Source organism: Artibeus jamaicensis, unplaced genomic scaffold (genome assembly GCF_021234435.1).
Source record: "Artibeus jamaicensis isolate MK-2021 breed Jamaican fruit bat unplaced genomic scaffold, CSHL_Jam_final contig_482, whole genome shotgun sequence".
NCBI classification, from domain to species: Eukaryota; Metazoa; Chordata; class Mammalia; order Chiroptera; family Phyllostomidae; genus Artibeus; species Artibeus jamaicensis.
Window position 1 is genome coordinate 14,937,061 of NW_026521857.1, and position 24,960 is coordinate 14,962,020.

At 35.0% G+C, this 24,960-nt stretch overlaps 1 protein-coding gene across 8 annotated transcripts in view; it reads left to right on the plus strand.

Moving 5' to 3' along the window:
• Nucleotides 1-24,960, plus strand: part of EVI5 (ecotropic viral integration site 5) — a 231,629-nt gene that overhangs the window by 154,202 nt on the left and 52,467 nt on the right. For all 8 annotated transcript variants that reach the window (XM_037162019.2, XM_053668269.1, XM_037162021.2 and 5 more), the window contains 2 exons: nucleotides 2,941-3,087; nucleotides 10,464-10,559. In XM_037162019.2, the coding sequence (XP_037017914.2) occupies nucleotides 2,941-3,087; nucleotides 10,464-10,559 (243 nt within the window). The remainder of the gene's footprint in view (nucleotides 1-2,940; nucleotides 3,088-10,463; nucleotides 10,560-24,960) is intronic.

Consider the following 24,960-nt stretch of genomic DNA (forward strand, 5'->3'; position numbering starts at 1 on the left):
ACATTCCTGACCAGAAATGTAGACCATCTTCCATTTTTGCTTTTTCCTCCTTTATTTCTTTTTTTTGGCTTAATTTAGTTTCTCTTTCTATTAGCTTGACTTTCATAATTTTTTCTCTATTAGTGTTTATTACTTAAAAAAATGAAAATGCTTACTTACCTGATTGAACAAAGTCTAAACTTAGTAATTATCTCCATCTTCCAAACTGTATTAAGGGTACGACACAGACTTCATATGCGCTTCTTCCATCTTCTGATCTTACATCTTACTGTTACTGTACATCGTTCTTATGCATCCAGATGACTAGACGTAATTGTTATTTTATGGAGTCACTGCTCATTTGGACTTGTCTACCCACTTGACAATTTTTTGCTCTTTATTCTTTTATTTAAGTTTCTTTCCAGTTTGAATTGAGTGTTATAAACTGTCACTTTCTGAAAATAAATGCTTTCTTTAATTCTTATATAATAGTTTAGCTGAGTGTACTATTATAGGATGGAATTTATTTTTTTAAGCACTACATCTTTTTCCTGTTGATGTGTCTGACACTTTCATATTTCACTTTTCCCCTTCACAGACACTCAGATTCTACCTTGATTTGCCTCTTTTCTTTAGCATGCTAAGTTTTGTTACATTGTGTCCTGGTGAGGATTTATTTGTCCTCTTTAGGGCTAGTTGTGCTTCTTGAACTTCATGTGGATTTATACATGTCTTTTTTTTTTTCAATTATAAAAAATTCTGTACTGGTATTGTCTCTTACACCAGTGATTTTCAACTGATGTGCCCCAGATTTAAAATATGCAGTACCTGATTATTTAGTTGGACACTGGCCACCTTCCCCTTAGATTGTCAAATAAAAAAAAAGGGCAATGGCCAACACAGAAATAGCTGTCCACTGGGAATGAATCACAGTCATACCTGTTTTTTGTCAGAACTGCAAAAAATATAAAATAATTTTTGGTGTGCTGCAGAGTTTTAGTAATTCGTTTATGTGCCATTGAATGAGAAAGGTTGAAAGTTGCTGTCTTGGACCATCATCTCTCACCACCTTTTTTTTTTTTCTATTTTATCTTATAATCCTTATTAGGCAGGGTTTTTTTTAACTTTCTTATGCTCTTTTCTATGTCTGTGGACTTCTCTGGAACATTAATTGTTTCTTCAATATATTTAATTTATTTAACCTTTTATTGGAATTTTAATATCAGTGGCTGTATTAATTTTAGAAATTGTATTTGGCTATTTTTTAAATTTGCCAAATTTTCTTGAGAGTGACCTGTGCTTTGCTTATGTTTTTGTTTCCTCTTTTTATTCTAATATTAAATATAAAGTATATTATATATAAAGTCCCTGTGATTTTGTGTAGAGTTCTTAAAAATCTATGGTTCTCCTTTTTTACCTATTATTTTTTATTTATAGGCAATTTTGGGGTTTTGCTTGTGTGTATTTTGTAATTTTGGATCATGGAATTTTAATTAGGAGTGCAGGGAGGAGTTCTAGCTGTGGGAGTTCTTTGAAGCTTATATGGAAGGTATGTCCTTCTGCAGTGTGGTCATTTGTTTTAATGGTGGAAGGCAAGACAGTAGAAAGAGGTCATGGAACATGTTCAATTCAATACTAAGAAGTTTATAAATAATTTTGTAGATAGATAGTATTCATTGAAATGAGAAAGAAGAAAGTAATATAGAGGATGGTCTTAGAAAGGAGGAATTTCTTCTGTGACTCAGAAAGATAAGTAAAAATGAAGATGGAAAAACCTGGAAGTGGAAGAAAGTTTTGGAATTTATATCTATTAGATGATCCATATTTTTCACTAAAACTGGAGGCAGGGTCCTTTTCAGAGAGTGAGGTAGAATAGGTATTATGGCAGCAACAACTGTGCATTTATTAAGTATCTTAAATTTCAGGCATTATGTGAGACTCCTTTCATAAACTTTTCTCATGTAATTCTCACAACACAACCTTGAAAGGCAGGTGGTAAGTCTGTGCTTATACCAGTGTGGTGAAATTTGATGGGATTAGGTAGGTAACTTGACCAAGGTTGAAGAACTGTTCATTGAGGAGCCAGATTTTACTTGTCTTTGGTTAGGAAAATTTCTATTGTTTCTTTCAGGCTCCTGGTAGAATAATTTGGGGTTGAGAAAATTCAGGCTGGGTCAAGCCTGATTGGGAAAACTATCTCAAGTCAGTTGATTCAAGGTGTCTGTATGTGTGTTAGCATGTCCTATAATTATAATACTTAAGCAGCTAGTGTTTGCTGAGTTCTTATTGTATGTTAGACACGTTATATATATTTCATTTAATCCTGAAGACAACCAAATGAAAAGTACTGGTAGGTAGTGTTTTTATGTACATTTTTCAAATAGAGACTCAGAGATATTAACTAGTTTGCTTTGTTACCGAATCGTAAGCCAGAATTCAGAATCAGTCAGTGTTCCATACGCACAGACTGTGCCGTGGGTGGAGAAATGAAGGCACACCTGTCACACCTGCCACAACATCAGGTTCACAGCCCAGCACATGGTGATCGTGCCTTCAGTCAGTCTGTGCTTCCTTCTGAGAATTGGAAAGAGGAGCTAAATTCATCCTCTTCCTGCTAAATAGGCAACTTTATACAATGTTGCCTATGTCAGAAATTAATACCTTCAAGTTCTGTGTAAAAATCGTTATAGTTTAGAGGTACTTGTTGCATGAATGATAAAGTGACCTATCATGATAGTTTCTAATATGGACCTTATGTATTCTTTTAGATGATTTGATTTTTAAAGCAGTTTTATAAATCCCTTGTTTTTAGCTTTTAAGTGTTTGTTGAATAAAATTGACTTATAACTAATAATGACATTTTAAAATAATGAGTAAACATGAAATGGGCAGGTAGAAATTTGTAACTTTTTTCAGGTCTTTTTTCTATATAATCTGAGTATTTACATTTTTTATTGTTAGAACCAGATCAACAGTAACCATCTTCGAAGAGCAGAACAAGAAGTGATCAGTCTACAGGAGAAGGTGCAGTATCTTTCTGCACAGAACAAAGGTCTACTTACTCAATTAAGTGAAGCAAAGCGCAAACAAGCAGAGATTGAATGCAAGGTAAATATATCAACTAGCTGTGTTGTTTTTGTCAATGTAAAAATGCCTTTTCTTGTTTCATCTCAGCATTGATTACATTATCTTAAAGCCATAAGAAGCTAGTTTAATTTCCTGCTTTTTCTGAACTGGGTTTGGTAGTTATTGTAGACTAGGTTAGCAGATCTTGCTCTGGGGTGGATTTCACCAGAAAACCTCATTTTCAACCACATGCCAGTGCATGAAATTAAGTTAATAACTAAGGGGGTTAAAATAGTATCTCTTCATAATTTTTTTTAACCTATAGCTCTTTAAAACCAAAGCCTTTAAGGTCTCAACTGAAAAGATGGGGAATTTAGAGAGGTCAGGGCAACTCTGCTTTGATAGGTACCTTATTAGTGAGCAGTGAATATCGACATGTTTTCTAGATAGAGTAGAGAGCAAAGGAAGTGTTTGTTGTGTGTTCCAATGGATTAGGGAAATTGTCTACATTTCTCATTATTATTTTAATCAGCTTTTCTATTTTCTGTGAAGTGTTTGGCTTCATAAAGCATGAAAGTATACGAATGCAAGTACATTTTTTCCTGAAATAAATAGTATAGCAGTGGAGGCAGAGAGGGTGGAGAGTGGAGTGTGAGGAGAGAGTGTGTGTGTGAAATAACTAAAGAGGTGACTGTGGTCTGAGCAGTAGAATGGATTACTGAGGATGAGTTACAGGATTTTAAAAATGAACTAGACATTCATCTTCCATGGTGAGATAGTAGGAATGATGTCCTTTAAAGATTCCAGCCCTATTATTCTATGATAAGAAACAAGACTTTCAATGGCACATATAAAGCTGTAATTCCATCAACTTGTTCTGGTGTCATTAAAAACCAAGAGTGAAGCTTGAGTGGTTTATCAGTGTCACTGAAATCCAGAGATGAAATTACATCCTAATTAATATGCATGGCTGTTACAATTTACACTGACAGAAATCTGTAAACAGTACTGAAATTTATATTAATTTAAGAGTAGGCCCTCTTAAGGATATGACTGTACTAATTTAGAAATAAAATGATGTGGCCCTGGCTGGTGTTGCTCATGAGGTTGGGCATTGTCCTGCAAACTGAAAAGTCACTGGTTTGATTCCCAGTCAGGGCACATGCCTGGGTTGCAGGCCAGGTCCCTGGTTGGGGTTGTGCAAAAGGCAGCCGATCGATGTTTCCCTCACTCATAGATGTTTATCTGACTCTTCTTCTTCCTCTCTTCCCTTCTCTCTAGGGTTAAATACATAAAATCTTTAAAAAAACAAATAAAATGATGTGACATGAAGTTATATTCATTTGATTTGTTATACTAATGTCTGATTAGAGTTTAGGATGCTATATGGTCTGTGCTGACTTATTTTTAATAAAGAACAAAATTTAATCTTTTTCATTATTGGTGTAAGCTTTCCTTAAAACATGTTCATAACATTGTTATTGGATTTAGTGTTGCTCCTTAAATGCCTTACTACCTAAGTAAAATATTGTTTGGAAATAAATATTTGGGGAGTTTGCTAATGAAAATAATTGTTTTCTTTGAATTTATCTGAGCAATGGGCTCAAGATTCAGAATTTTAGAGAATTTTAAGAACTGTTTTGAGATTTAAAAAAAAATAAATTGTTCATTAATACCTCTGTGAAGTATGTTACAGATCTGACTCTGGTGTCCCCCTGTGTTTAAGATTTATATTGATTTATTACATCTTTTATAATGCCTTTTTGCAGATTTCAAGAATGACCACTGTTTTGTTACTCCAGCTCCTCGTACATTCTGATAAAGTGTGTGTACTGCCTTGTTATGTTAGAACAATTTAGAAACAAACCTGACTTTCAGGGAGGCCAGTCCTTCAATTACATAAATCTGACTAATTTTCATTTAGTTTTATATGATTATAGCTTATTATTTGCTGATAAGCAACTTTGAAAGTTCATCTTATTTTTCATTTATTTAAAATGTCAGGATATTTTTTAATATTAATGTCATTTTTCTTTTGTAACTGAATTTGAACATTCCTACTTGAAGATAAAATAGTACAAGTTATGATCCTCAATATGAAAATCCCAAACACTATAAATGCAAAGGTTTTTCTCACAAATTTTATACAGATTCATTTGGAAGCAAAACCTGACTTGAATCGAAATATGGTTACTTATCATTTTAAATACCTCAGTTGGTGTGGGTATTTATACTTTACTGCTTCACTGTGTTGAGCACTGAGTATACTGTTTCATTATGGATGCTGCCCCAGATTTCACTGGGTAGGACTAATGTATGGTTTATACACCATATTATTTTTCTAAAATCCTAAAACATCTGAAGTTTCATAACACACCTGGTTCCCAAGATTTCAGGAATGAGACGGTGGAATTTTCTATGTAAATTGAAAATAGAAAGATTTTAGATTCTCTAATTCTACATGTAGATACATGTGTATATAGAGATTTTTATATATAGATATGTACATGCATAGATAGATATAGATATAGACAGATATGTATCTATGATGTCTATGATATATAGGTATATAGATATATATATCATAGATCTATAACATACATGAGAACATGTATATTAGTTTATATACAAACTTGTAAAATTGTGTAATAAATCATGTTAAGAGAGGAGAGTGAATCAAGGTATTTCACTATATTATAATAGTAGTATCATAACATCCCCATTCCCTTCTATCTCATTCTCCTCCTGCCCTTACCATATGCTTCTTATTTTTTCCAGGTAACGCTTTTATTATTTTTTGATAAGTCCTTTTAGAGTTTTCTTCAGGCAAATACTAACAAAAGTACATAATTTTTCTTCTCGCTTTTTTACATGAATGTTGGCATACCATATGTCTCCTTTTCGCCTTTTTTGTCATATGTTTTGTAGAGCTTTAAATAGTCATTGAAGAGTCTTCTCATTAGTTTCCAAGGCCCATTGTTTTCCATTTCGTGGATGTACCGTAGTATACTTAATTAGGCCTTATTGATGGGCACAAGGGCTGTTCTCAGTGTTTTGCTACTATAAACAGAGTATAGTGAACAACCTTGAAACATACATAATTTCAGATGTATAGAAATATATCTACATTCCTGCAGGATACACTCCTGTAAATTTTATTGTTTGGTTAATGGGTAAATATATTTCTACTTTTCATAGATTTTTGTCAAGTGACCTTCCTAGGGTTGCATCATTTTGTACTTTGACAAGCAGGGCATTATGATCCCTGTTTCTTAATGTTAGTACAAAGAGTGTAGGCAAGTCTTTTCATTTTAAATAGATGTAATTTACATATTTTAGGACAGTGATTCTTGGAGTAGGGAGGAGGTGAGATTATGAGACTTCAAAGAATGATGGCAGCCCCTCATGTATTCATCAAATATTTGGGCATCTTCTATTTGTCAGTTACTCTTACGGGCACTGGGGGGGATATAGTAGTGAAGAAGGTGGACATAGTGTTTGTGAGATAATAAGTCAAAATAGATAAGATCATTACTAATGATATACTGTGGACCAGGAATTAAGTGGTAATTGAGATCCAGTGCTGGAAGGCGGTATCAGAGTTGGGACCTAAAGAGTAGGAAAGAGTCAGTCTTAGTGAAGAGCCAGGGGAAGATCCCTGCATGGAGAGGGCCACAGCCTTTTAACATTTATTAGGGGATGTTGCTTGTAGCAGTGACTGCAATTTTTTAGAAGAACCACATGTCACTGTATGTGGAAATGGGGTTGGGGTAGGGTTGGAGAGAGATTTGACATGAGATCATCAGGTAATAAGAGTATAGGACATACTAAGTATAATAAGAGTATAAGTATATAATAAGAATGTAAGTGTATAATAAGAATATAAGTGGTGCTAGCTTGGGCTCAGATATTGGCAGTTAAACTAAAGAGAACTACATCAATTGAAAATCTACTTGGTGATTAGACAGATTGGAGAGGGGGAAGATTAGGGGAAATTGATGCCTAAATTTTTGTTTTTATACCTTGACTGATATATTTTTATACAGGTTAACTAAAATCAATAGAGTATAAATGTATCAATTATGTATTGGTATTTAACAAATTACCTCTAAAACAGTGGCTTGAAATGGCAATGAGCACCAATACCCGAGAGATTTTCTGGGTCAGAAATTCAGGAGCAACTTAGCTAAGTGGTTGTGGTTTAGTCTCTCATGAGGCTGCAGCTATCTGTTTAACTGAAGTGAGAAGGTAAGGATTTTTAGGTGGTTCACTCACATCATTGCAAAGTGGAGCTGGCCGTGGGATAGATTACTGTCCTCAAGGGGCTTTCTCTTAGTAAAGGCTACAAGCAAGTAACACACAATGATGGTTTAGTATGAAGTGCTGTGACTGGGGAGGCATATAGGGTGCTATAATGGGACTTTAGTGTAGGAGTCATGGTTCAAGGAGGGTCAACTAAGGAATGATTAAGCTGAGACCTTAAGGATGTGTAGGAGTTAGTTCAAGGAGAGCCAACAGAGTTCACTAGGGAAAGGGAACAGCATGTGTGAAGAACGAAGTGAAAAAAAATGTTAGTTGAACTAAAAAACGTTTTTTTCTAGCTGTAGAGGGGGTGAAGAATAGTGGTAAGACATGAAGGGAGAGCAGTAAAGGGGAAGCCCAGTCATGCAGAGTTTTAGGCACCTGTGTAAGGACCTGGAATGTTATCTCAAGCTCAGTGGAGTACCATTAAAGTGTTTAAAACAAGGGGGTGACAAGACTAGATTTGAATTTTAGTAAACATAGACGCTGGTGTGCCGGAACCAACTAGGTAAAAGTTGGCAAGAACCAATTGTTAAGTTTTTGAGAATTTTGTGACATATTTGTTAAACAGCCATATTAAAACTTATTTAATGTAACTAAATTATGGTAGAACAAAGGTAAAAAACATTCAAACATCATTTCCTAATTATTTTGCATTTACTGTTACCTGTGCTTTTCAGGTTATTTATACCTGTTGCAACTGTATGGTGGAAATACCACACAATAGTGTACTACTGCACATTTCTTCCCAACTCTGTGTTTCAGCCGTGTTATGTTGGCAGCTTGAAAGGAGCCACAGTGAAAGTATTTACACCAGATAAATCGTCAAACGTATCAGGGCTTGATTTATTGTTTTGTTGATTATCTAGACCAGGAGTCGGCAAACTATAGCCCATGGCCCAAATCTGTCTGGCTACCTGTTTTTGTAAATAAAGTTTTATTGGGATACAGCCTGTTCACTCATTAATATGCTGTTGATGGCCATTTTCACACTCCAGTGGCAAATAAAATAGTTGTGATAGACCATATGGCTATCAGGTCTAAAATATTTACTATCTGACCCTTTAAGGTAGGAGTATCAAACTCATTTCCACCAGAGGGCCACATCAGCCTGGTGTTTGCCTTCAAAGGGCCTAATGTAATTTTAGGACCGTGTAAATGTAACTCCTCCTTAACAGTTAAGTGAGAGCTTGGTGCTGCCATTGGGTAGAAACGAGGTGCCAGGCCAGATAAAACAAGGTGAAGGGCCGGACTCAGCCTGCCAGCCTCATTTGCCAACTGTGCTTTAAGGGAAAGTTTTTCACTTCTGCTCTAGACTAATAATGCAGGTTAGAGCTTAAAAGTTTGTTGTTATTTTCAGCCTTTACATTGTGAATAGCACAAAATGTTAAAGAAATTTTCTTCTATTTAATTACTATTATCGGAATCAGCAAAAACTTGCTCAGTGACAAATGAGCGAAATTCTAACATGTCTTCCTAATTTCACTTCCATCTTATTTCTAACAGAAACAAAAATACTTAGCCAGTGTGCATTATCAAAACTTCACTTAGGCCTGCGAACCAAAGGATCGCGGTTTGATTCCCAGTCAGGGCACATGCCTGGGTTGCAGGCCAGTTCCCAGCAGGGGACGCATGAGAGGCAACCATACATTGGTATTTCTCTCCATCTCTCTTTCCCTTCCCCTCTAAAGATAAATAAATAAAATCTTAAAAAGAAAAACTTCACTTATTCCTCAGTTTCAACCATAGGTGGCTTATGGATACAAGAGTTTGGCAAAAATAAGTCAACATATTCAGTGAGAATATATAGACTATCTAGAATTTACAATAATGAGTATTGAATGTCTTGTTATGTGAGTGTTTTGTACTATATACCCTTTGCATCAGTTTGTATTAAAATATATAATGAACTTAAGCATAAACACATGTACACACACAGATACATGCGCATGAGCGTGCACACACACATCCCTGGAGCTGGTTGTTAAACCTTTGCTCAGCATAGCATTGGGTACACAGACTACATGTTTTGGCCACATGCAAATTTACAAAATATTTAAAGCAGTATTTGCTTAAAGTACCAGTATCATATCTGAGATACAAAATAAATATAAATTTTCAAAGATTTTATATATTTATTTTTAGAGAGAGGGGAAGGGAGGGAGAAAGAGAGAGAGAGGAACATCAATCACGTGCCTGTTGCATGCCCCCAGCCAGGGACCTAGCTCGAAACCCAGACATGTGCCAGGACTGGGAATCAAACCCACGACCTTTCAGTTTGTGGGATGATGCCCAGCCCACCAAGCCATACCAGTCAGGGCAATGTAAATTTTTATTTAAAAGCTTAATTATTATACTTTTATTAAATTTAGTATTTTTTTAATTTTTGATATTATAATACTCTCAATATTATATGATGACCATGCTACGCATTTTGGATACTAAGTGATGGATAAATTTCAACTGAAGTTAATGGGGGAGCAAGGTATTTTTGCATGCCCTTTCCCTCTACCATATTTCCTTGTTATTTCTGGATTACTATTATTTCTCATAGATATTGTACATACGGTTTTAGAGTTTTTCTTTTGTGAAATATTGAGGTGGAAGATAAATATTATACAGAATTGTGACATAACCTAATATTATTCTATCTAGTACAATGTAAATATTCATTATCATTTATTGCTTCAGAAAGAATATAATTTTAAAAATATTATCTAGCTAACATACTGTTAGTATCCATATTCTCCATTAGTCTGCTGTCTTAGTTACTTAAGTGTTTGAAAGTTTTCCATAATTGTTCTTTCATAAAAATTTAAATTTCACAGTTAACAGTAATTTTAATACTTTTAATTAAGCTAATTTTTAATTTAAAGATCTTGAGCAATATTTGTTTATATGATGGTATTTCTTAATATTTAAAGATAGAAAGCTATTCTATATATTCTTCATTTCCTATTAAGTTTAGGAGATAATGGCTTTCTTCTCATTTAATCATGGGCTTGTTATTTTTTAAATTTTGAGGTAAATGGCATCGTGTATGCTTTATTATTAGTGTATTGTTAGTTCGGTTTACTATAAAGTTTGTCATTAGTTTGTTTTTTTCACTACCCTAGAACAAGGAAGAAGTGATGGCTGTGAGACTGCGGGAAGCAGACAGCATAGCTGCTGTGGCTGAACTACAGCAGCACATTGCTGAGCTCGAAATCCAGGTACCAAATGAAAATAATAAAGTACACATAAAAAGAATGCAATTGTTTTCTGTTCCATATGCACCGAAACAGTGACTTACATCTTCATTCAAAGAGTGACTGTGATTCTGTTTTTAACACTTATTCATTTCCAAGTCCATGTTTTTTATTGTGGTAAAGTACACATAACACGTTTTAAAGTGTATAGTTCTGTGACATTCAGTGCATTCACATTGTTCTGCAAGTAATCTCCAGAACTCTTTTCAGCTTGCAACATTTAAACTCTACACCAGGGGTGTCAACTCGTTTTCACCGGGGGCCACTTCTGCCTCACAGTTGCCTTCAAAGGGCCGAATGTAATTTCAACTCCCTAACAATTAAGGAGTGGTTACATTTACACAGTCCTAAAATTATTTTCGGTCCTTTGAAGGCAACTGCGAGGCTGATGCGGCCCCCAGTGAAAATGAGTTTGACACCCCTGCAGTCTACGCTCATTAAACAGCTCCCTGTTCTCCTCTTCCCTCAACTCCTGGGAAACGCCCGTTTTGCTTTCTGCCTCTCAATTTGACTACTTTAGGTACCACATATAAGTAAGATCATTCGGTATTTGTTCTTTTGTGACTGGCTTATTTCACTTAGCATAATGTTATTAAGGTTTGTCCATATTTGTACTATGTGTCAGAATTCCCTTCTTGTTTAAAGCCGAATAATACTCCATTGTATGTGTGTGCCACATTTTGTTTACTTATTTGTCCATTGATGAATACTTGGGTTGCTTCCACCTTTTCGGCTATTGTCAGTAATGCTACTATGAACGTGGTGTACAAATGTGTTTGAGCCCCTGCATTCATTTCTTTGGGGCACATACCCATAAGTGGAATTGCTGGATCATATGGCAGTTCTATGTGTAATTTTTTTTGAGAAATCACTATACTGTTTTTCACAGCAACTGCATCATTTTTTATTTCCACCAGCAATACACAAGGGTCTCAGTTTCTTCACATCCTCACCAATACTTAACTAATTTTGTTTCATTTTTTAAATAACAGCTATCCTTACAGGTGTGACTAGCATCTTATTGTGGTTTTATTTTTCATTTCCCTAATGATTAGTGATATTGAGCATCTTTTCATGTGCTTATTTGCCTTTTGTATAGCTTCTTTAGAGAAATGTCTATTCGGGTCTTTGCCCATTTTTTTTAGATATATTTATTTTTAGAGAGGGCAAGGAGGGAAAAAAGGAGGGACAGAAACATCAATGTGTGGTTGCCTCTCTTGTGCTTCCTTCTGGGGACCTGGCCTGCACCCCAGACATGTGCCAGACATGTGCCCTGACTGGGAATTGAACCTGAAGCCTTTGATTTGAGGTACAATACTCCAACCAACTGAGCCACACCAGCCAGGGCTCAGATACATGGTTTACAAATGTTTTCTACCATTTCATGGGTTACCTTTTGCGATGTTATTTCCCTTTGATGTACAAAAGTTTTTATTTTTTTGAAGTCCTACTTACATGTTTTTTCTTTTGTTGCCTGTGCTCCAAGTCCATTTTTTAATGGTAACTTACCACATTTCTACATTGTCAAAGCTACTTTCAAAAGAAAATTCAAAGCTTTAAAAACAAACATGCCTTCAATGAATGCATAAGTGGAAAAACAAAGTGATGTCTTTCTTTCCCTCCCTCCCTTTTTCCCTCTCTCTAAAATCATCAATTTTTAAAAAGGTTCTAAAAATAAACATTTTGTCAGTTATGTCCTACTTCTTATTGTACAATATAAGGTACATTTCTAATATAGGCAAGGTAATACGTTTAAAATCTTATTTCTTTTACAGTTTTTTATTACAATGTTTTGTTCCAAGCCATAAGTACAGTTTTCTCCTCACCTGAAAAATCCTTTTGACTTATGTTTCAATTCAAAATTCAGTTAATTTCTAAGACTTATATTATAACCTCCCCTTTCTTTTTAAAGATTTTATTTATTTATTTTTAGAGAGAGGGGAAGAGAGAGACAAAGAAAGGGAGAGAAACATCAATGTGTGGTTGACTCTCACACGACCCCTACTGGAGACCTGGCCCGCAACCAAGGCATATGCCTTGACTAGGAATTGAACTGGCCACCCTGTGGTTCGCAGCCTGCACTCAATCCACAGACCTACACCAGCCAGGGCATAACCTCTCTTTTGATCCGGGTCAAAAGTAATCACAACACATTTTGATTTATATAAGTTTATAAAAAGTTATCCTCTATGTTCTGTTGATAATATTCCCCATAAAGTATCACGTATTCAGAAAAACTTAGAACATGCGTAATATATTTGTAATCAGCTGTTTAAATCATTCTATCTTGTGCAATTCTAGTTTAATGTGTACTATTCTAACATCAAGAAAATTATAAAATTTTGCCACATTCTTATACATATTAGTCATAAAATAGCAAGATTTAAATCACTCTTTGTTTATTCTGAAGTACTTATCAAAATGAAGAACTTGGTATGATGCATGTTTTCCTTAAAATGGAATATAGCATGTCATTTTTGAGAAATAGAATGATACATGAAATTTTTATTACAAATAACAGTGTTAGTATCAAATGGCACTTCAGTGACCACTGGAATCCTAAGTTCCAAACTTACTGGTATTTTTCGGTATTTATCTTGCTTAAACTTACCTCATTTGTCATTGTTGAGCTCTCATACTCTGCATTCTCTCTTCCCTTAGCTTTCCTAACACCACTCACTTTTGACTTTCTTCAGTCTTTTTAAACTGTTCTTTTCAGTCTTTTCTATCAGTCCTGAATCTTTGTATTCTTTGGGGATTCCGAGTTTTGGGTTTTTTAGAAACTGTGTTCAAATGAAGAGTCTCTCTCACATGGCTTCAGGAGCCATCTTTCCCCCTAATCGGTAATTTCTTTTTTTTTTTTTTAATTTTAATTTTATTTAGTTATTTTTCAAGTACAGTTTTTTGTCTATTTTTCCCATCCCAGCCTCCCCCGCCCCTTGCTCCCCACCTCCCTCCCATTTCCACCCCCCCCCTTAGTTCTCGTCCCTGTGTCCTTCCTATTTGTTCCTCCAAATCCCTCCCCTTTTTTCCCCTTAACTTCCCTTCCTTCTCCCCTCTGGTCTCTATCCCCTTGTTCTCTATTTCAGTGTCTTTGTTTTTTGGGTTTTTTTTTTTCTGCTTGCTTGTTTGTTTTGTTGTTTAGCTTCCTGTCAAAGGTGAGATCATATGGTATTTGTCTTTCAGCACCTGGCCTATTTCACTCAGCATAATGCTTTCCAGTTCCATCCATGTTGTTGCAAAGGGTAGTAGCTCCTTCTTTCTCTCTGCAGCATAGAATTCCATTGTGTATATGTACCACAATTTTTGTATCCATTCATTTACTGACGGGCACCTAGGTTGCTTCCAACTCTTGGCTATTGTAAATTGTGCTGCTATGAACATTGTGGTGCATAGGTTCTTTGAAATTGATGTTTTAGGATTCTTAGGATATAATCCCAGCAGTGGAATTGCTGGGTCAAAAGGCAGGTCGATTTTTATTTTTCTGAGAAAAATCCATACTGTTTTCCATAATGGTTGTACCAGTCTGCACTCCCACCAACAGTGAACTAAGGACCCCTTTTCCCCACAACCCCTCCAACATTTGTTGTTTGTTGCTTTGTTTATGATAGCCATCCTGACTGGTGTAAAGTGGTATCTCATTGTGGTTTTAATTTGCATCTCTCTGATAGCTAATGATATTGAGCATCTCTTCATGTGTCTCTGAATGTTCTGTATGTCTTCCTTGGAGAAGTGTTTGTTCAAGTCCTTTTCCCATTTTCTAATTGGGTTGGGTGTCTTCTTAGAGTGGTGTCGTGTAAGTTCTTTGTATATTTTAGAGATTAAACCTTTGTCTGAGGTATCATTGGCAAATATGTTTTCCCATACAGTTGGTTGTCTTGCTAATTTAATACTGTTTTCTTTAGCCATGCAGAAGCTTTTTATTTTGATGAGATCCCATTTGTTTATTCTTTCCTTTACATTACTGATATGTCCCCTAGAGCAAGGAATGTAAAGGAAAGGGTAATTTCTATACTTAAAAAAAATTAACAATATACAGAGAAGTTTGTAAATGAAGCAAAATTATAATATATCTTTAAAAATGTTACTCATCCCTGGTTGGTGTGGCTCAGTAGATTGAGCACCAGCCTGTGAACCAAAAGATTGCTGGTTCAATTCCCAGTCAGGGCACAACCCTGGGTTACAGTCCAGGTCTCCAGCAAGGGGCGCATGAGAGGCAACTGCACATGGATGTTTCTCTTCCTTTCTTTCTCCCTCCTCCCCTTCTCTAAAATAAAAAAAATAAAATATTTTTAAAAATGTTACCCATATGGCCACTATAGAGATTATTGCCTATACTCCACAAATCTACCCAGTTACACCCTATTCCCTCATCCTGAATTTTATGGTAATCCTAAAATTTATGCTAATTACCATCAAACTCTTTATAGTTGTTTCATCTTTGTACGCATCTCTGATCCACAGTTTAGTTTTCCCTGTTTCTGAATTTTGTATAGTTATATTGAATATTTTCATATTTTGTCTCTTCTTTCTTTGTTCAACATTATTTTAATAAGAGCAATCAATTTTATTGTTGTACATCTCCCATTTTATGAATACATCACAATGTATTTATCCATCCTAATATTAGTGGCCATTTGGGAATTTCCACATCGGAACCATTGTGATTACAATGCTGTGATTACAATGCCGTATGTACACTCAACTGCGCACCCGTACACAGACTCCTCTGGCATGTGTACCAAGGTGTGGAACGGCTGAGTCAGAGCATGCAGATCTTCAGCTGTGTTTTCCAGAGTGTACCGGATTACACTCCCACAGCAGCGTGTGAAAGTTCTTATTCCACATCCTCCCCCAACACTTGGTAGTGTCACTTTGATTTCTGCCAGTCTGGCAGGTATGCAGTGATGTTTCTTCATGGGTTTAATTTCCATCGGCCTGGTACTAATGGGTTTGGCCATTTGGATTTCCTCTTTTGTGAAGTGCCTGTTAAAGTGTTCTGCATATATTTTTCTGTTGGGTTATCTTTTTCTATGGATGAGTTCTTTATATATTGATGTTATTTTTTGCAGATTTCTACTCTCACTCTGACTTGCCTTTTTTGTTTCTTTTTAATGTATGGTATCTTGATGAGTAGACCAATAGTTTTAATGGACAGTAAATAGCTCCACATGGAAATTGTACAGAAACTTCGAATTCACCATGATTACAATCAAATGTGTTCCTGTTCCCACCAAATTTTCTTCTTTTATATCTCATATCTTAATCAATGGTTATTCAAAGTAGTAGGAATTTTACTTACACTTTTCTTACCCTGTATCATAGATACCAGGGCTGTTACATAGAGTGTGCACATTTTCAACTTTACCTGATAATACCCAAATATCTTACCAAGTGCTTGTGCTAGTTAACATTTCCACCAATATTTTACCTCCTCACCCGCTGTTGTAGATTTGCCTTCAAATTCTTAATCACTCATACAGATTAAAGTTCAGCTCTTCATCTTTGAAAGAGAAAAATCCTGAGTAAATCTAAAACTAAATCAAAGGTAATTTTATTTATTTCAAAGACATTTTAAAAATCTTTCTTAGACTTTCTTAGCTTCCCCACCTCTTCCACCCCCTTAAGTCATCTGCCCCCAGCAACTGTCTGCTAACTTCCTATCCAGGTTCCTTTTCTGCAGCCTCAGCTCTTCCACAGAGCCACCAGAGTTATCTTTGCAAATCATCAAAACTTTCTGACTGCCTTTTACCTACCAAATCACATCAAAGCTCCTTAGCATAAAATACTTACCTTTTCTTTATTGCTCAGACTGCGTTTCTAACTCCATCTGTCAGCATCACCTCCTCATCCTGCCTCTCCACCTCCTACACGCATACACTGTCTCTTCAAGGTTTCCACGTTCTCTCAGAATTCTGTACCATTCTACACACTGCGCTACCTTCATAAATTGCTGTGTTTTTCTGGACCTCCTTGTCCTCTGCTTTTGAGGTATTTCTGCTAAATTCTCCTTGGCTAGCTTATTATTAATACTTAGTAAACGTGTTTTCAGTGAACATATTAATGATTCACTTTTACTTATTTACTTACTACATGCAGATTAAGATTCATAAATCTTTTGTTAAAACCTGAAACTCCTCTTTCAATTCTAATAATAATATATTTTAGATTCTGAGTAAAGGAAATAGATCAACTTTCATGTTCCACTAGGGGGAGAACTCAACTCAGTCAAACACTTTTATACTTCAAATCTCTTCAGACCAACCCTTTCAATTACTGTTACTTTCTTGTGAGTAAAGTGTTTCAAACTCTTCATTTAATAAAATACTATATAATCTGTTCTTTGGTATAATAAAGACTGCTTTTAAATGTAGTTATGAAGATTATATTTTTGCAAATGTCATATTTAGATGAGGAAATACATTAGATGAAGAAATACTCATTTTTATAAACACTGTAGCATTAATGTAGTAGATATACTTATGAGACTGAGGTTTATTCAGTTTGGTTTAAAAGATTCTTTAGTCAACTTGACACTTTATGATTTAAAGTCCAAATTCTTCCCCCACATTATTGTTCTGAGATAACTACATCTGTCATATACTCTACATTCTTCGTGACACTGCTTTTGCCCCTGTCTTTGGGAGCTATTTTATATAGGGTCTCACAGTGCCTTTCCTAAGTGTAGCAGCTTTCAGATTTGGGCCATTTTCCTAGAATATTTGTCAAAGTTTTCACCTAAGTTTTTTCCTTCTGAAACAGAATGACAATTATTGATAGATTTTAGTCACCATTATTCTATAAGTGCTTATTTAGGTGGAACTCTAAGGTTCCAATGTGTATTGTTTTAATATTTTGTTATAATTCAGAGTTACTATTGTGAAGTTTAAATACTGTATAATCCTCTTACCACATTCAGATCTCCATTATTTTGTTAGATAAAGCTCCTTTGGCCAAATTTCTATGTAAAATAACATTCCTATTTTAAACACCATACTCATGCTGCTTTATATTTTTTCAAAACAATTTTTTGCCATAAATGATACATTTTTGTTGTTCACATTTTCCACCAGAATGGAAGTTCCATGAGAGGAATTTTTGCTTGTCTTATTTCATTTCTGTTTTTCTCCAGGCTTGGTATGTAATGCCTGGTCCACAGCCACCACTCAAATATTTGTATTTGAAGAAATTAAAGGAATGCAATAATTCATGCATCTGTTGGTCTTTCTACAATAGTGATTTTTAATGTATGCAGTTTGAATATTCAAATGCTTAAAATTCAGATGTTATCACTACATTCATACATGTATCAATTTGCATACATTCTTTTATCTGTAGGTCACTACTTGTTAGGAAGGTTAAATGAATTCAGACTCAGGCTAAATGCATCTATCATTATACAGAAAGGGTTACTGACCCTGGGTTCCTTCTTTGAAATGTCATTGGATAGAATTAAACCTCTGAAAATTCAGGCACATTTATTATTAATGTTAATGGCTTTAATTACATATAAAATAATGGCCATTATCTTTTAAAGGACAAATTTGGTTGGTTTGGTTTTTTTCTTGCTATCTGCACATATACTTTACAAGCTAATTTTCTGTTTGAATGTCTCAGGCTAATGGAATTTTTAAAAGTAGTTTGCAAAAATAATTATAATATACCCTGATGAGAATAAAAAGCTTCAAGAAATTTAATTATTATTAAGAACAAGAAGACTTCAGAATCCTAAGTGACTGTGCTCACAACTTGTTGTCTTTTCATTTTCTTACAATTGCTAGAGATTTCATATTAGTTAACAGTATAGATTTTGAAGTCAAATTTCTTATTAACTATCTCTTCAACAAGTTATTATTTTTATTTACTCATTCAAAACTGAGGATCCTACCTGTACTTACCTCAGAGTTGTTGGGATTAAATGAGAAAGCATATATAAAGTGTTCTTTCTCCCCTAACTAGTCTCCAGAAAAACAACTCATAGATGACCTTACATATAAAAAAAGAAATCATACTCAACATTGTAGAGGATTCCAAAAATTGTGCAGAAAGTATTTGAGTTCCCTTTAAGATAGTTTTTATTCACCCCAGATAATGAATTCATTTCTTTGTAAGAATTGTATATAATGTCAAATTAAGAATCGCTTTGACTTTTTGGTTTTTCCTAAAATGGACACTTTAGTGAGCTTATTTCTGTTCACTGTAAACTGTGTTATTTAACCAACTTCTTTTTTTTTTTAATGTATTTTCCATTTGGGAGAACATAGACTTTATTACTTGTAACTTTTCATTCTTAATTCTTCCATGATACTATTAATAATAAAAGTATTAATAGCATCATTGATTGCTTAAAACATGTCAAGCATTATTCTTATACTTAAGTATAGGGCTCGTCAGAACCTGATATAAACAAAGATTTGAAGCAGGCGAGGCATGCAGATTTAAAGGGATAAGAATTTCCTAGGGAGGGAATAGTCTGGGCAACAGGCCTAAGGCCGAGTCTGCATAGTCAGTCTCAGGTGCAGTCAGAGGGGAAGTGGGGCAAGTCTGAGAGGTAACTAGGGCAGAATGCATAGGGTCGAAGAATTTAGGCCTTTTTCTGAGTAAGATGGGAAGTCATTGGAGGATTTTGAGCTTATGAGTGATCAGTTAGATGACATTTAACTGATTGAAATTTTGAACTTATTAAAAAAATGTTTGCAAGAATTCACAGTATTTATGTGCAAGGAAATGGTGGCTAAAAATTGTTTCCTCCTCTTAGTGGAATTTTCTACCTTTGTTATAGAGATCCACGTGTTATTTAATAGTTGAGGACTTTCTTTTTACATTAATATCTAATAGAATTCTCCACTTTCCAGGTTATGGAACAAAACTCAGAACAGTTCATTTTCTCAGTTAGCTGAAGGAAATAGATGGAAATTGAAGCCAAGTCTTCTGGTATTTAACCTGGAGTTGATTTTATATTTTAGTTATTATAAAAAGATAAATATAGGGCTGGGCAAAAGTAGGTTTACAATTGTTTGTATGGAAAATTAATTAAACAATAAATAATAATGCAAGAGTAAATTCTGTGTTTTATGTACTCATAACCGTGAAAGAAACCTACTTTTCACTCACCTCTGTATAATAACTTCTCATTACCATATTAAAAGCCTCTGTGGGCTAAGCACATCCGTGAATTAATTCTGCTTTTCTAAATAATGGAAAGTTTTTCATTTAAAACAGTTTAGTTCTACTCAAATCCAACTTTTTGTTCTTTTCCTGGTACCCGGTCACATTTACCCACTTTGGTTAGTTAGCCCGGCAGATAACCTCTAGGGTTGCCTCAGATGGGCAATACCCCAACCACTCTTGGCTTGAAAACACCCACTCAGAATTCTGTTCTGACATAAAGGGAGGGAGTTAGGTTTAAATCAGTGTGCCCAGATCAGTATGCAGTCTTGACAGAGGTGGAGAGGAAGTGATAAAATCTTTACTATTGAACTTTAAGATAGTATGTATTTTAATAATGTTATATTACCATGACATTACTAAATGATGGAGTTAATCATATGACTTTGTCATCAATTCATGCTTTCCAACTTCCTGTGTTAATCTGTTAGTTTCACCACAGGTGGTAGTTCATACGCCAGTCTGGCCAACAAACTTCTTTTTAGAGGATTTTTCCCCCTTGAAGCACAGTGTTTTCTGTTTTGAGCAATTTACTTGAATATTAAAATATTTTCCTTTTTTCTTTAACAACTCTCTCAAAATTTTAAGCATTTTTACATTAGAAATATCTATTCTGTAATCTCATCTAGTCTTCCCACAAATTCTCAACAAAGGAAGTTAAGTATGTAGAGTTTTTTTACTTAGCTTGCTATCTAGTCATGAGGTGCAGTCATACCTCAGCACACATCAACTTCAGAACTCATCAAACCCTGTACTCATCACATTCTTATGGGGAAAAAGTGTTTCAGCACTCAGCACCCTCTCTTATAATGAAACCGAGGTTGATATTCGTCTCACGGTAGCTTATGAGCAGTTCCATATTTGTCAGTTTTGGCACTCATCACCAGTTCTGGAACGAGTTAGTGACAAGTACCCACATACTACACTGTATTATAAAATTCAGTTAATTTTTTTGTACTAACATGCTCAGAGATGACTCTTTGGTATCCAACTTTAGTATGTAGTTAAATGTGAAGGGATTACATATTTAGAGGTTTTTAAGACAGTACTGTTTCTTGAAGTGAAGGACATTATTCACATACCCAAAACCAACTCATAGTAGCATCTGGCAAATGAGTAAAGGGAGGTTAGACTCTTAAGTACCATAATACCAGTGATCATCTTGGTGTTGTTAAAAATTAGTTTAGGGAAAGGGGAGGATTTGAAAAATAAAAAAAATGGGGGGAGAAGGGGCGGGCGGGGGGGAAAAAAATGTACTTAAATAAAAAAAATAAAAAATTAGTTTATGTGTAACTAGCACACAGATCTTGGTTTCTAACACCATTTCCAATAAACGACACCAAGGTTTCTCAAAGAAACAGCTGATTCCAGGACTGAAACAAGAAAAATACAAGATGCACCTGGAGCATCTTCTAATGCCAGAAAGTAAAGAAGTGCTCAAAGATGAGACAAAACTCTACATTAATAGTTGCTAAAGGGACAGAGCGGAGCCGCCTGAAAGAGCTCCCAGTCATCAAAGGCGGAACAGTGTTTAAAGTAGTAGTGGGTTATAAGTCAAAGTATAAATAAATATCCATGAGTCCATACTGGTGTAAGTAATGACTGAATAAATTAATAAATGGAGGAGAAGAGGTGCATCTCTGTGAAGAAGAATTCTAAATGCTCTGCCCTCAAGGAGGGAAAGCGTAGATCCCTCCTGCCGAAGTGCGGGCTCTGATGTGCACGGTGCCGACCCTCCTAAGGGCACCGTATGGAGAGGGCAGGAAAAAATAACTTCATAGTGAAGAAACCTGATAAACATACTTCACTCAGATGATTAAGGTCAACATTAACAGTTATAAATCCCATTAATAGTATGTACCCATGATACGACATGATAAAAATGGCACTGTACTTCTCTGGCCTTCCAATAACCCCAGACCCCAATCTTATCATGAGAAAAATATCAGACAAATTTTGATAGTGGGGCATCCTACAGAATGCCTGATCAGTGTTCCTCTAAGCTGTCAAGGTCATCAAAACAGTCTGAGAAACTATCACAGCCAAGAGCACCTTGGAGACGTGACAACTAAATGTAATGTGGTTTCCTGCATAGGAGCCTAGAACAGAAAGAGGACATTAAATTAAAAAAAAAAAAAAAAAAACAACGAAGGAAATCTGAATAAAGTATGGACTTCAATTAGTAAAACAGTATCAATATTGGTTCCTGAATTGTAACTGATGGAAGAAGAGAAGAAGTTAATAACAGGGGTAACAGTGCAGGGGAAGCAGGAACTATCTATGTTCTGACGTTCTCTATAAATCTAATAAAACAGTTCTTTTTTTTTTAAAAGTCTTATAAAAAAGTAGTTTATGTAATTCCATGGTTTGGGGAAATCCCTGGAATTACATAGAATTTTAAGTATTGGTCACAAAGTTGATCTATTTTCAATTAAACTATAATTTATAAGAGATATTTTCTAGCTTTTGGACCTTGTACAAATGCTGATTTTTTTCCTGTGTGCATTTAGCCCTGTAAGAAACAGCACTTTAAAAATGTGTGTGTGTGTCTGTGTGTCTTCCAGAAAGAATGAAATCAGTCTTAGCACTGAGAAAAAATTTGATTTTCTTTTTTCTATACTTTTCAACTTACCTTATTAGTTTCTTTAAAATATTTATATGTACCTTTATTTTTTTCTAGTTATTAAAACAAAGAACATTCAAAGCTTTTGTCCATGACTTTTTTTTTTACTTGCTAAGGTTTTTATTAGGGGTACATAAATATTAAGGTCAATCAATTTATTTTTATAAAATTTATTGGGGTGACATTGGTTAATAAGATAGTATAGGTTTTAAGTGTATATTTCTATGAACAGTCTTATGTAGATTGCATTGCATGCCCCCTCTCTGAAGTCAAATCATCTTTCCTTTACCCTTTACGACCCCTCACCCCCTTCCCTCTGGTAACCTCCATACTGTTGTCTGTGTCTGTGAGTGTCAGTCTTATGTCCCACATATGACTGGAATCATGTGGTTCTTAGCTTTTTCTAACCAACTTGTTTTGCTTAGCATGATATTCTCAAGGTCCATCGATGTTGTCACAAATGGCAGTATTTTATTTTTCCTTATGGCTGAGTAATATTCTGCAGTATATATGTACCACATCTCCTCTATCAGTCATCTGTCAAAGGATACTTTGGTTGTTTTCATGTCTTGACAGCTATGAATAATGTTGCAGTGAACATAGGGGTGCATTATTTTTGTGAATAAATGTTTTTAATTTGGGGGGTAGGTACCCAGAAGAGGGATTGCTGGGTTATATAGTAACTCTATTCTTAATTTTTTAAGGAACCTCCATACTGTTTTCATAGTGGATATACCAGTTTACATCCCCCCAGCAGTGAATGAGGGTTCCTTTTTCTCCACAACCTCTCCCAACACTTGTTATCGCTTGTCTTGTTGATAACAGCCTTTCTAACAGGTGTGAGGTGGTGTCACATTGTAGTTTTGATTTGCATTTCCCTAATAGCTGGTGAAGTTGAGTATCTTTTCCTATCTGTTGGCTATGACTTTAAATTACAGGAAACTGTTTTAGAAACTTAACAGTACCTGATATAGCATGATTTGTTTTTAGATGTTTCAAATGAGTCACCTTGAAGTCACAGAGAGGCTACCGTTTACCACATTTACTATTCTGATTAATTTGTTTTAGGGCAAAGTACAAATCAGTAATAAAAGCTAAGACGTTGCTGTTGATGTTTTAGTAAGGTTGTGTTGATTAATCACGGTAATCAGCTGTCACGAATTTACTCACATCACTAAGTTTTCTTTTACAGTAATAACTTCATATGCAGTTATAATTGTTTTAGTACATATGCTTTAATATGTGAATTGAAAATATCAAATTAGGATTTAGAAATCCTGCTGCAAGTTAATACGGTTGCCTCTGTGACCGTTGAACATAGTTTCATAATACAGCCTTGAAAGAGTATTATTTAACCTTTAAACCAATCAGGAGGTTTCCTTTTTATGGTCTCTAAAATAGTTTAACTTTTATACAGGAGACAGAGGTTGGATCTGTCTTCCTGTAGCATCATCTTCTTGTTACATTTTTTATCTCTGGGTATAATTTAAAATAAATGTAAGCTTTACACTTGCATTTGAGGCTAAGCAGCCTGCATTGTGTCATGACCCTCCTAACACCACAAACCTTCTGTAATTCTGCTCCTGGTGAAAAACCCACATCCTATGTATAACCTTAGATTTATTTTGAAATCTCTATGAAGAGAGCATAGAGAGATTACTAATTGTTTCTGTTATTTCCTTTAAGGGTGTGATGTCTATTTGTAAACTATGTTTTAAGTTTTAAGTTGTCAGGTTTAAAATGTCAAAGTACTGATTTCCTATTCTAAACTTCCTATTTAAAAACTTATTAACTAATTTTAAGTTTTAGTTGAGAAGTGGGTGGTATGTTAGACATCTGTAAAGCAGTCACCAAAGCACAAAGCAGTGAACAGTACTTCTGGTAGCTACTGCTTCTAATACTGCTGGCTAGTATAATACTACTTAACTATTGTAAATTTAAACAGTAAGCCACCAATTTTTGTCTGTTTTTTGTTCTTGTTTTTTTTTAATTTTTTTATTGATTATGCTGTTACAGTTGTTCTATTCCCCCCTTCATTCCCCTCCACCCTGCCCCCCCATCCCCACCATTACCCCCCCTTTAGTTTATGACCATGTGTCTCAGTTCCTTTAGATTCTATATTTCCCATGCTATTCTTGCCCCCCCCCATCTATTTTCTATCTACTGTCTATGCTACTTATTTTCTGTAGGAGTCCCCATCAGACTGTCAGCAGATTTCTCAAAAGACACCTTACAGGCAAGAAGGGGCTGGAAAGAGGTATTCCAAATCATGAAATCCAAAGACCTACAACCAAGATTGCTCTATCCAGCAAAACTTTCATTTAGAATGAAAGGACAGATAAGGTGCTTCTCAGATAAGATCAAATTCAAGGAGTTCATCATCACCAAGCCCTTATTATATGAAATGTTAAAGGGACTTATCTAAGAAAAAGAAGTTAAAGAAACATGAACAGTGAAAGGACAACAAACTCACAGTTATTAACAACCACACCTAAAACAAAATTTGTTCTTGTTTTTATTGTTTCCTTACTTCTACTTTAGATTTATTTTTTTATGTAACTTCCTAGGATAGCT